Source organism: Vidua macroura, chromosome 1, assembly GCF_024509145.1.
Source record: "Vidua macroura isolate BioBank_ID:100142 chromosome 1, ASM2450914v1, whole genome shotgun sequence".
In the NCBI taxonomy this organism is placed as follows: Eukaryota; Metazoa; Chordata; class Aves; order Passeriformes; family Viduidae; genus Vidua; species Vidua macroura.
The window spans coordinates 118,236,511-118,249,955 of NC_071571.1; the positions used below are offsets into that span (position 1 = coordinate 118,236,511).

Below are 13,445 nucleotides of genomic sequence, written 5' to 3' on the forward strand. Positions count from 1 at the left end.
CCTTTTGTAAGATGCCAAGCTGGTTGTTGATCACAGGAAGTGTTTTCTTTGGCACTTATTAGTGCAGTACAATTCTGTCAAATGTCAGGAACACAAATATTAATATTAGAATAACAAAATTAATAGATACAAACTAAAAAATATTAAAATGAAAAAATATAGAAATTCTGTAATAATTATAAATCATAAGGTATAACTGGCCTTCCCTTTCTGAAGTAGTGACTGATTGCCGTTCTGGATTAAGTAAAAATTCAAAATTTTAATTAAATTGAAAATTTAAAATGTTCCAGGAACTTATAAGTCATGACTGTGAATTAAATAATTTCCCATTTCAGATACTGCTTTGATAAATATAAACAATTATAAAATTAAAATACTCTACAGATAATAAGGTTTTCCTCCAGTTTTACTATCTTGCTATGCCATCTGTGACATGTTATGATTAACATACCATGAATCTGTACTCCGGTTTCCATTCTGAATTGTATTTTAGGCCTGTTTCATGTACTGTCACACAAGAGAGAAGTCACCACCTGGATTATCAAATAATTCCCAGTTTCCTTCCATTTTCTGAATACTACTGGCTTGAGGAAGTTCCCATCCCTTTTGGATGCATAACTGCTTTCCTAATTAGGGTACCAATTTCAGTTGTTAGTTAAAAGGTCATTTAGGTTGTCTTTTCAAAGGACTGGGAAGTTGTGGATCATAAGATCATTCTTTTTTACCTTTTCCTGGTAGCTAGTCCCGAAAGCAGACTATTCCTTTTTGGACCTTACAACCTACTTAATTTTCATAACATTTTCATGTAGCAATAGTAGTGTAACAAACCATTTTACAGTGTAACAAAAAACTTTATTGGCATAACAAATCATTTTATCATACTAAGCTTTGTCCAAGTGACTGGGAATGCAAACACTTCCATTTGGTAGGGAGTTAGAGCCTCTGAAAGAAGAAACACCCCTGAGGGGTAAGTATTGGATACCTGTCAAGATATATAACTCACTAGCAGCATTTTTGAAAGGTGACTTTTTATTTTTTTTTTAACTGGTATAAAGATTTTTATATGCAGAGAATGCTGCAGCTGCAACTGCATGAAACCCTGCTTCAGGAAATAGGCTTAACAGCCATTTATTTAATTTTAACACAGTAAAGCTATTTTTATATCTGCTTTATAGTTGTGTCTAAATATATATTTTTATTGGTGAAACAGAAACTTTGTATCTCATCCTGATTCTGGGTGCCTATTTAAGTGATTGGTAGTTGAAGATGTTAAATATTTCTTTAAATTCAGGGAGAATCGAGAGAAGTATGAGAGAATAGGATGCAATTAATAGTAAAGAATTATTATAGTTAAATTTTGTGTTTAAAATCTATATTTATTTGATGTAGGGAATAATATATATATTATTTTGATGAATAAATTCTTCTGCACTGCACCTTTAAAATGCAAGGCAGATCATCATTACAGAAACATCAATTTTCAGGGAAAAATACAGTCAAAATGGTGACAGCTTAGCATCTTTGAGAAAGACAAATTATACAATTTTTGTTGTTATTTGAAAATCACTGTGCTAACTCTGGAATTAGCAGTCACATAACTTCATCAGTGCTGAAGAAGCAAAATTAATAAATTTTGGTAGAGCAATGGGCTGACACAACTAGATGTTTCTGGGACAGGAGACATTACTTTATTTCAATGCTGCATTGCACAAAGTGAAGTTACCTTTCCTCCCATTCTCATCAAGGTATAGAAGGATAACCTAAAATCCAGACCACTGAAAGAAGAGGGGAAGCAAAGAAAGTGAAATCTCTAAGCCTAAAAACATGCAAAACATGGAAGCTCTTTGGCATATTGATGCAAATTCAGGATATTTTGAAGGAAGCTTCTGGTTTACTTTGTAGAGGTCCATCTGTTGCCTTTCATAAGTGTCAATTATTGTTACCCTCAGGCTGCCTGCTGGACCTGCAGAGGAGGAACAGCCACAAAAAAACCTCCAAACCCTCTCTTGCAGAGTCATGTATAAGTTCAGACAAAGATGTGATATAGGGAGATTAACAATATTGAAATTTTTCCATAGTGAAGTAAAAAGCAGTGAGCATATCTGCCTAAGGTAAAGTTATTAGTGGTGTATAGCTTATCACATACACTGCCAAGCACAAAACATACATTAAAATAGAAAAATACATTACTTTCTACAGAATAAAATGAAGTTGTAATATCAGAAATATAAGAAAAAGCACTCCTAGTAGCCAAATTGGGAACTGGCTACTGTGGTCACTGTGAGCAGAGTCACCATCTGCTAAAGTATATGTCCCAAAAAGATGCCTTCCTAGTGTGTCTTTCAACTCATGAATTTATAAATGTTGTATGCTTTCCCTAAGAGGCAACAGGCTTCTAAAGCAGCTTCCAACAGAGTATCTGAGTGCTCAATAACTTGTCTTCCACTAGTAGAAAAATTGCAAGCTCTGTATCACAAAATCACACAGAAGGGTTGAGGTGGGAAGGGACCTCTGCAAGTCATCTGATCCAACCCCCCACACACTTAGCTGGTGCACCTAGAGCAGCCTTCCCAGGACTGTATCCAAACAGCTTTTGAATATCTCCCAAGGAGAGAGACTCTACAATCCAATCCCCCTGAGCAATCTGTGCCTTGGCTTAATAACCCTTACACTGAAAAAGTGTTTTCTGGTGTTCAGAGAGAACCTCCTGTGTTCCAGTTTGTACCCACTGTCCTGGTCCTGGCACTGGGCACCACTGAGAAGAGCCTTGCTGGATCCTCATTACCCCCTCCATCCAAGACCTGGACCCAGGGCTGCAGGTGAGGCCTCAGCAGTGCTGAGCAGAGGGGCAGGATCACCTCCCTTCATCTGCTGGCAGTACTTTGCCCAATTCAGCCCAAGCTTTTTCTTAATTTTCTATAAAAATGGTCCCTACCTGCCCAAAAGATTCATAATTATTGATATGAATTGATGCTAAACACTTCTTAAAATCTGCTTGCTAGTATTCTTAGACTTGTCATCCATACATTTGCAATGTTATCTTGCTTTAATTAACCAGGTATGATGATTTCATATATTTAGAGTTTTCCTTATTATTATTACTCATAATAATAAAGTCATTTGTGTCATAAAGATCATGGCATCCTCTTGTTTTTGAGGACTCTATTTCTCTTACTTTTTCTTCACAGTTCTCTGATGTTCTTCATCTCTGTTCTTCTCTCCATTACACACAAGCATCACATCCACAGGGAAATGATAAGCAAGGATCTGACTTAATTTCTGAATATCTGTCACCAGTCAGTGCCTCATACTGACTCCAAGCAATTGTCTTGCTTTGTGAATTATTTCTGCCCTGCTGTCTTCAAAGAATATGCCAAATGTTGATTGTTTGACATAAGAATTAATTATGACATTTGGTAGACCTAAGTGGGTTTTTTTTCATCATCAGAAAAAAAATATAATTTAATTTAAAAAGATATTTAGCACAACAGACATTAAAATGAAGGTTATGAGCCTTTTGTAAATAATTAATCAAGGGAAACACTGTGACTACTGAGCTATAAAGACTATGACCATGATCAGTGCTGGAGTGGCTTAATGTATTTCAGGTCATTGACCAAGCTTTTACTACTGACCCATAAATTTTAATGCTTTTTGGGTTGATTTGGATGGCTCTTCCTCCATCCCTGATGTTTAGATGACTTTCTCTATGCTGTTGGGAAAGCTCCAGGAATTGCTCCAAAAGAGGTTGCAAAACAGCTTTTGCCCCTGCCTTCAGTCAGCCAGAGGTGCAATTTGGTTCATATTTATTTAAATGTAACAAAAGGTTTAATGATATCAATATATAATGTGGCTCCTCTGGGGTGTTGCAGCAGCCTCTTTTTTCCCATTAGTTATAGCCCTGCTATTTTTATAATTGGACAGAAAAAGCATATCATGTATGTTGTTCTCCAAAGAAAATCCCTGTAGGGGCTGATACCAGTGCTCAGGCAGGTTCCTTGCTCTCATTCCATTTGCCTGAGTGACATGTGATTGATTCAGAAAGCCAGTCAACATCCACACGTGATAAAAAAGCATGAGATAATTTAAAGTTACAGGAATTACATGAGTAAAATATAGTTGTCCTGAAGGTATTCCAATTTTCTTTAATTTTAGTTTGCGCCCCTTCCACATTTTTCATTTCGAAGTTTGTCTTCTTTTTCATAATAAACAATTGCAAAGTGATGTGGAAATTAACTTTTTTCATTGTTCTGCAGAGCTGAACTTCAGCATTTCTTCAGAAAAGGGTATGAAAGATAAGCCTGTTCTTCCTCACAGCTATCTTCATAATCATCATCTTCACAACAACAATAACCCCCAAAATAGCCAGGAACACTTGTCTCTCGGCCATGTGAATAAACAGTTTTGGTGAGCTGTTGGCTTCTCACAGATTTATTAGTAAGTTTAGTGAGATCACCAGATTATTGAAAATCGGGAGAATTTTGTCAGCCTAAGGAATATTAAAGAGAAATTGTCCATTCCTGAAACAGACTGCAAAGAGGCTACAGAGGCTACAGTGCAAATTTGACTTTACCTCCACTGCTTTGTTGTAATTGTATCATTGTGTTTATATCATAATTTATGCCTTGTGCAATTCCTCCACTGCTTGTGATATTGGTTCAGGGATGCATCCAGCCCATTTCACCTTTGCCATTGACAAGCCTTCAGTGTTATAAAAGTATAACCAAGAGAAAGAAAAATAGTGAGAGACTGTATCTGCACTAACATTCTAGAAAGACCTTTTCCTTTCTTGCTAAATTTATTTAGACATCATTATTCATGGTAGTGTGTAGATAGTAAAATACACAAGTATATTTGTCTGATTACTAGTCTGGGTCAATAAAGCAACTATATGGGACAGGATCAAGATAAATCTGTGGTTTTTCATCGCAGTTGTCAATCCAGGGACGTCTGCTTTTTCAAGCAGCTCATTTAAAAGGAACTGAAAACCATGATATTATAGATACTTGCATTTTCATTCATTAACTGTTATGATAAGGATTTGTCAAAAAGACTTGGCCAACTTCTGCACCAGAGCTGGCTGAGACTGAGCGGACAAGAGTTCAAGCATTAGCGATATAGAAATGCCCTCACCTTGACAGCTAATCTACATGAGAACTTAATTGTTCTAGATATTTTCTAGAACTAGATATGGAGTTGTTTGCCATTTTACACAATATTGAAAATTACTGTGACAATTTCTGAATTGTCAAAAATGTTACTGAAATTCTGTGCAGGAATTCTGCAATACTTTTAATTTAATTTACTGAAGTATTTATAGTAAAGAATAAAGCTTGATTGTTTATTTTAATTTTTATGGATCTCATTAATATTTCAGTGCAAATTATGCAGAAGAACTTGAAGTAAATGGGAGATTTGGAAAATAGTTAGTTTCCCCCTTCAACCTGTGCCCATAATTGCCACACCCATGGCAGAAACACTGCAATAAACTAAATTTCTGCAAGTTAGTTACTGCAATTCTCAGACAGATACTTTCATTCTGATTCATTTCCTTCATCGGACTTCATTTCTGAAGTTAACCTGAACTAGCACTGAGCAGGGAACTGCAGCTGCCCAGTGCACAGTAAACATGGTGATCACAGATTCCAATAAAAGTGAGTATCTCTGCAAATAAGCAGGAGAGGTGGTGAAGGAGGTAAAGACAGGTTAAAGTGCCTCAGCAAACTTGTATGCCTACATGCTATTTCTAGAGCCGAGCAGAGTGCTTAGTGTTGCACTAGGCATTTGGAAATCATTAGAGAATAAAGTGAAAAGTGGAACAGAGATTGCCAACCTAAAAATTTATTTAGAGATCATATAAATCAAACAATTTTCATTAAGAAAAGCAAAAGCAGTATTTACTTTGAATTTTAGGGATATTTTCTTGACTATATCATTGGAAGTCTTTAACTCTTTGATGAGCTACTGGGACACAAAAGATCCTGGAAATTCAAAAAGCCAGAGAACATTGTTTCCTAAGATATTTGTCTCATGCCTCTCAGGCCCACTCACAAGCTTTCAGCAGCCTGTGGGAATCAGTGCATGATAGTTTACTTGGAAGTTGCAATAAAATTTGTACCTTTCTGCCAAGCTGCAATTCAGTGCAAAAAGCTTTCCTGCATCAGGTTTGCTCCAGCTGTGAAGTTGATAAACCAACCAAGGAAATTATCTCCTTTTTTAGGCTAGGAGTTCACATGGTGATTGACAGCTCTGGATAGGCTTGATTTTGATGGGTTTTTTTTGGTTTGGTTTAGTTTTGTTGTTTTTTTGTTTTTTTTTTTTTTAATTAGTATTTCCAAAGAACATGGTTCCCTAACTGAATTTTACATGCAGATATGATTTGAAGTAAAGTTATTTTACTATTTTACTGATTCCTTAGCCTGCACATGTAGTGTAAAAGACACAGGCAAACCAGAACTGAGCCTCTCACTGCAGTCTCACTGAGCCTCACAGCAATAAATGTGTGCTCAGCAGCATGATTCTTTCTGCATATTGTAGTTGATACCCATGTGCCCAGACTTTCCTATATGGGGGAAAAACATCCACGGATTAAAACCCATCTCTGTGTGAGCTTCCACTGACAGGACATTTTTCTTTTAATCATGTACTAAATCCACAGACTAGCTCTTCCACTGAAATTTGTTGCCTGAATGTGACTGGACTGCAGAAAGAATTCTTTTCTCTCAAATGCAGTCTCCAGTGATTTGCAATGTTCTCTGTTTTTTCCTAGGGAAATAGGAGATGCCAGGGGAAGGATTTCACTAAACAAGCAGTGAAGCAACCCATACTGCTCAAGATTTGAGGAAATTATTTGATTTTCACTGAGGAAGAAAGTCAGGGTGCATATGCACTCAGGGAACTACTTGCTCTCTGTGCTGATTTTGCATTGGAGCTACCCACAGAAGTGATTTTTTTTTTTTTTCTGAAAGGAGCTGCTGAGAGGTTCTTCACCATATCAAGCATGGTCTCCTCCCGTTCATCCCACTTCTATCTGCTGCCCTACAGTATCCAGCAGGGTGTGATAACATTTAGCCAACATTGAACCCACCACATTAATTGGTGCATTGGCTGGAAATCTCAAATTGGCAAACCAAAACCACTGCACTCTCAGAGCTACGCACAGAAAGACAGATGAGGTTTTCTAGGAAAATAGATTTTGATACAGGGAGATTGCAGTGCATAGTAAATTTTAAAAGCCCTGTGCTCTGCAAATGTTGCCTTCATACTTTTGTAGCTGTGTCTTCTTGCCCAAATTCTGTAATAAATCTGCTCATCTTGTGACCATCCTTTGTTTGCTATCTAGTATTATGGAAACTGTCAAAAATGTAACAGTTTCCTTTATATTCTTTAAAGCAGAGCAGGGAATCCCACCAGAAGTGTGAGGTCTAGCTCAGGATGTGCTTTCCCATGTTGCACCCATGTTGACTACAGGGCATGGTGGACTTGTTAAGGGACTGTTCCATCCTTTGCCATAAATACTTATCTCCTCTCAGCTCTCCTATGGAAGCTGCTGGGCATGGAAAGAGCCCAGTTCATGCAAAATCCTTGGACACACTGTGTACAGAAAGGCACTAAGCTGCACTATTGATGCAGGCATTTGTTCTTCTTCTGCTTCTAAGCCTGCCAAAGGAGATGGCTGCCACAGCACTCCTCCTTCACAGATTAGGTGTGTGAATAGCTCCATGGGGGAGGAAGGAAAGCGGGGAGGGATTATAGACAAGGTACCAGGGAGCAGAGTTTGGTGCCACCTCAATATACCCAGAGAGACTAATAAGAAGTTTGTACCTGAATGCAGTCAAGATGCATGTTGATAAAAAACTAAGAAATAATGCTTTACAATATTGCAGAAGTAAGTTACATAGTTACCTAGTGAATTTGCCTTTTTTTAAGTTTGAATTTTTCAGTGGTTTCTAACTTGCCTAAGTTAGACACTCTTAATACACTTTTATAGAACAAAAGAAGTGAGACTTGGACTTGTCATTGAAAGAAAAGCAACAAACACAGATGAAAAGGACAGGTTATGTGAGGGTATGTCCAGGAATAAGTAACTATAAGGATTGTTGTGTTCTCTGAAGGTTCAGAATAGATAGACACTGAGTGAAAAAGATGCTTGAGGCATTTTTATTGTGTTTTGTTTATGAGTTAAATAGCTAAGATTTTTAGATGTCTTGAAAGAGAGGCTGATGTAAATTACTGTCAGTTTGTAAATTTATATGTGATGTCAGTAACTGCTCCGAAAGGAGAAAATCATCTTAAAGTAGAAGCCTGAGAAGCAAATTTAATTTATTTTCACCCATATAGAAGGCTTAAGTTGAAACAATTGTCCCCAGGGAAGGAACAGAATGATGAATAGTGGTGTAATTCCATAATGCTGATGTTAGTTTGAAAGTGATAATTGAATAAATCAGGTGTGGCGAAAGACATCTGCCGGATCTGTCTGAATCTACGCTATAAGTAAAGATTTTTAAAGAAATCATTCCTAGTGATGTGAAACTTTCTAGCTTAACTTTCCATTACCTCCTGTGTAAATTAATGCTATGTAGATTAATTGATAATCACTGTGAATGACAGTAAAAAGTGATAGGTAATTAAACAGTCTCTTAAAAGAGCATGATCGTTTCCATTTTTACTTATGATTTATTTAATTTATTTTTATCTTGTTACTTAACTTATAATGTACCTGATATCGTCACACAAATACATGCATAATATAAAAATATTATATTTTAATAGTAAATTAAAACATAAAGATCAACACAGAAAACTAAAGTTACATCCCGGTCAATTATACCAGACACCAGCGTGAGTGTTTATTCAAGTAATATGCTGGTTCCCAGAAAGAGTTTTAAAGAAGGAAGTCCTGTGGATGTTTGAAATATCCTTGTCATTGCCCGGAGGTTTTCCTTAAAAATTTCATCTTCTTGGTATCTCTTACCACTAATGGCCAGGGATTGCCAAGTTCCCCTCCCTGGACACTGATTTTTACCTGGGCAAGCAGGAGTGAACTGGAAAGACCTCAGTGTTTCGTTATTACTTCTTCTCCCTTTCCTCTTCCTGGGACCATGATTCTACCACTAACCTCACATAAAGATTCTGTCTCCAAACCAGCACAAAGAGGAGCTGAGTCTAGAACACAACTGGACTGCTTTGCACTTCCTTTACTTCTCCACTTTATTTTCTTATTTTCTCTACCACTTTTGCAGTGAGATCTGTCTTAACTATAAAGAGAGACATCTTTTCCTTCCCTGACATGACTCTGCCCTTGCTTTAGGCCGCTTAAATCAATTTGCTACATGTTTTGTTATGGATACAAATGACCAAGAGTGGGAGTGAGTTATGGAAATCCATGCCATGCTGGGATAACCCAATACCGATCTCACACATAAGAGGCCATGCTAGAAGTTGCAGCTGCAATTTTTTGGCCCTGGTGTTGATTTCTTTCTTATTTTGCATGTGCTTATCTTGTTTTGCCTGAAAAGGGTCTTAGGCCTAATTGACAAAACAGCTACCTTAGACCACCTAACTTACTTTAGAAAACAACTTTAATGCAATTCCTTAAACTTTCAAATAGAGAAGATGATTACTTGTTAAGAAAAAGAAAGCACACAAGTTTACTAAGGTAATTTACTTCAGCTTCCCCATTAAACATACTTCAAAATTCCTTTTCCCACCCAAAATGCAGGACAGCATCTGGGACTATGTATGTGGGACCATGTCCTATGGTCCCTACACAGGGTCATTGGTTCTTAGGTTATTGGAGTCATCAAATGGTTTGGGTTGGAAGGGACTTTAAAGGGCACCTAGTTCCCACTTAACTGCCATGGCCAGGGGGACCTACCAAGTTCAGCACACATTTGAAGCTTCCCCTTTATTGTGAAAGGCAGTGAGTTTGCTGCCTACATTAGCAGAAAATGAACCATCAATGTGATTCTTGACCAAAACAAAACTATAAAAGAAAAGAAAATTATTTGTGCTCCATTTGTTACTTTTAGAGCATGCTCATTTGTGGGCTCAGACTGTAGTCACATTTAAACACAGTTCAGTCTTCAAAAATTGGTCTTGTTATCTGTGCTGTCTTGTTGTTCACTGGTAATGTGGACCATATCAGCCTCATGCTACCAAGCTTTAATAAGTAGAACAATTTATCAATAGACAATGTGGGACAGGTCCTTCCAAGCAGAAAAATTAATAGATATAATTTTAAAAATTAGTGATTATCTTGAGAAATATTCCTATTATATGGTGGTTTTTTTGCCTTAGCTCTTTTATTTGCTTATGCAAATCCTACATAGTGATGTAAAGATGGTACTTTAATCAGGCTTGTTATACCAGAGAGTTTATCTGCTTTGTTTAACCATGGAATTTTTTCTAATGCAAGGTAGAATATTAATATAAAATTATATTGATATGATACAATGTGTAATTACATTAATATTACCATATAATATATAATTAACAATAGTACTACTATAACTCTCCCTAGTAATCTTATCTAATTACAATATGTTTGAAGTCATTAGATACCAAGGAAAAAAGCACAAAAGACTTCAGATTAGTTTTAATCTGCACATCTTTCCACTGGCAGCTAAAATGGATTATGAAAGTCCTAGAAAGAGCAGTTTGCCATTCCCCTCCAATGCTCTGCTTTCTGTATTGGTCATACTTATATTAGCAGGACATCCTCATGCTTACAACACACTTGGTGTGCATTGCAGAGTTTCAGTAGCCCTGTCTTGACCAATGAACCCAACAGGGCCAGAAAAGGAGTTGGAGCATCATCCTCTGTTTTTCCCATGGTGTGTGCACATTGCTGTCATGTTTTTCAAAAGGTCGTAGAGTCCTGCTGTGTGTTGTGATAGACAATATCAAAAGCTTTACTGAAATCTGAAAAGGCCATGCTGAACACCAATGGTGGACACAGCACAGGTCAGGGATTATGCCCAGGAGCCTGGGCACACAAGCCCATCCTGTTTTGTCTGTGCTGGGAGAGAGATGAGGAAAACATAGGTCCTGAGGTGTGAGCCATGGCAGACACACCACTTACCCTGGGGTGGCTGGGATTGTGCCTCGGCCCGTTTTATTAACTCCTGCCATGCCGTCCATGGAAGCAAGAGTGCTGTGGAGTTTCTTTGCTTGGTTTTTCTGTGATTCAGCATCAAAAATGGGACATTTCTATGGTGTTTGTGCAGTCACAAAAGCTGTTTATGGTTCAGGACTGTGTTGGTCTTTCTGATTCCTCTTCCCCTGTTTTCCACACTGCCTATCTGGTTTTCATTGTCCAGTATAAAAAGACTGCATTGGCCAGTTGTGAGATTACACACAGCCCCACATTAATGAGAATTCATACTTCACCACCAGGAATTCCTGAGGAAATGTACTCAATTTCACTGGAACATGACTGCCTGGTACCATGCCTGCAATTTCATACAAACTTTTCAGCTCCTTTATCAAACATGGGGGGATGTCCAATTTACTCTTGTAATAGAGTGCCTGAAAGTGTTAGGTGTTTGCTTTTGGTTTTAAGCCTTTAAGAAATTCTTCTTACTGTAATGATTTGTGGGTTTTGTCCACAGACAATGGATAAGGGACTCCATAGGAGGTCTGTAGGCAAAAAGGATAAATAAGGTTGTAATCTCTTAGGTGCTTGTTTCTTCATTATCTGAAATTGGCAGATTCTTATACCTCTAGGCTAAGAATATTTTATAGTTACTGGTGTTTTCTCCTTTGGTCTGTTAGTTTCAGTCTAGAGGTGCTGCTTGAAAATAGCTGATGTGGGATTTTTCTTTTTCATAGGGCAGAAATGCAGTTTTATTAAAATATTGTAAGCTAACACCACTAAAACACACCACCTTTTTCACCAGAAATAATTACAATGTAATAAATGGAAATATAGAGTTGTAAAGCTGATGCGAGTGAAAAAAAAAAAGTCCCTAGGTGCTCACTGATAAAGAATTTATGTAGGAAACAATAAGGAGAAGATTGTGTAGATTTTGCAGTTTCCAGGATTCTCACATATTTCCTAGCAATTTTGTTGAACCTACAGCACTCGTTGCAATAGTCAGTGTATTTCTAGACACTCAATTCTCTGTAGGGTTTTACAGAGGGAATGAAAATATTATTCTTTCTGGTAAAAAGGAGGGAATCCACACATTAGGCATGTAGGGTGCCAGATTTCATGAAAGACCAAAGGAGTATCATCATGATATATTTCTTATTACATATTTAACTGCATATCAAGTCATATGAGGAAATTATATAATCCAGAAAAAAGGCTTTATTCACTTAAAGTCCTCCTAACTTGAATATATTTTGCTGTTTGAAATGCTTAGAATAGAAATGACATTGAAAAGTTCTTGATCTTTAAACCCTTCCAAACCAGCTCTTTTGCTTTCATATTAATATTTTCAACCTCTTTCTTGGGGTTGAAAGACTTTCAGCAGTAGAGCTCTAACTTTTGGAGTCTCTTTTAGAGCCTGAACCGAGGTTCAAAGACTTCAGGGAGGGAATGAAGAAAACTGCCAGATAAGAGACACTGGACTTCTCTGCTCCCTGTCATCTGGAAATGTTTTTTCTTTGAATGAAGGCATTTTACAATTGCAGCTATTTCTTTCCTCCCTTGATCAAGTCACCTCAGGCACCACATCATCCCACAAAGCCTGCAGACAGGTGATAGGAAACCTGGGGACAGACTGCCTGCTCTCAGCCTCATTTTTCAGTCTCAGGGATCAGAACAGGCAAAAATGTCCTGCAACTTGGAGTCTGACCTTACTTTTGTTGACACCTGCATTGCAGGCTGATTGACAATGACTGTCTCATGCATCAGAAACAATTACATTCCTCTGGCTACTCCTGCTTCAACACCAACACCTGCTCCACAGATTAGGAATCCCCTGATCTACAGAGGAAGAATTTTTGAACATGGTGGAGATTGATGACTTCAATTCAGTGAGAAATTGAAGCACTTTATCGTGAAAAGTAAGGGTAAGAGACACAGTAAATAGAAATATCCTCAAATGAGTTGGAATCTTTGTAATTTAGCTTGGTTTAGATGAGCTGAAGTGATGAGGAAGGTTGTACAGAAATTTTTCAGAGAAGAAAGTATGAGCTTTGATTTGGCTTTTACTTTAGCAAAATTAAATAGTCAAACAAAGCAAATGGGATGTGGGATTATCTGTAGAGCTTTGAAGTGGCAGTTGGAAAGTGTCTTTTCTTATGATCCAACATATTCAAAACAATAAAGATAAAAGCAATGCTTTACATAGAACATCACCTGTGCCTTTAGCATATGCAAAGACTTTGCCTTGAAAAGTTTTACACATTTCCATGGTGAATTAACCCTTTTTTTTGGGTGGGTTTTTTTGGTTTTTTTTTTTTTTTTTTTTTTTTTTTTTTTTTTTTTTTTTTTT

At 37.2% G+C, this 13,445-nt stretch overlaps 1 protein-coding gene across 4 annotated transcripts in view; it reads left to right on the plus strand.

Annotated features, from left to right (window-relative positions):
- The window catches only part of NKAIN3 (sodium/potassium transporting ATPase interacting 3), a 341,572-nt gene that overhangs the window by 253,796 nt on the left and 74,331 nt on the right, over window positions 1-13,445 (plus strand). For 2 of the 4 annotated variants that reach the window (XM_053996743.1, XM_053996761.1), the window contains exons 5-7: window positions 2,719-2,819; window positions 4,257-4,286; window positions 6,770-6,822. The exons of the other annotated variants lie outside the window; for them this stretch is intronic. In XM_053996743.1, coding sequence (XP_053852718.1) covers window positions 2,719-2,819; window positions 4,257-4,286; window positions 6,770-6,815 — 177 coding nt within the window. In that variant the 3' untranslated portion in view covers window positions 6,816-6,822. Of the gene's footprint in view, window positions 1-2,718; window positions 2,820-4,256; window positions 4,287-6,769; window positions 6,823-13,445 lie in introns of those variants that run through there. 4 annotated transcript variants of the gene reach the window in all.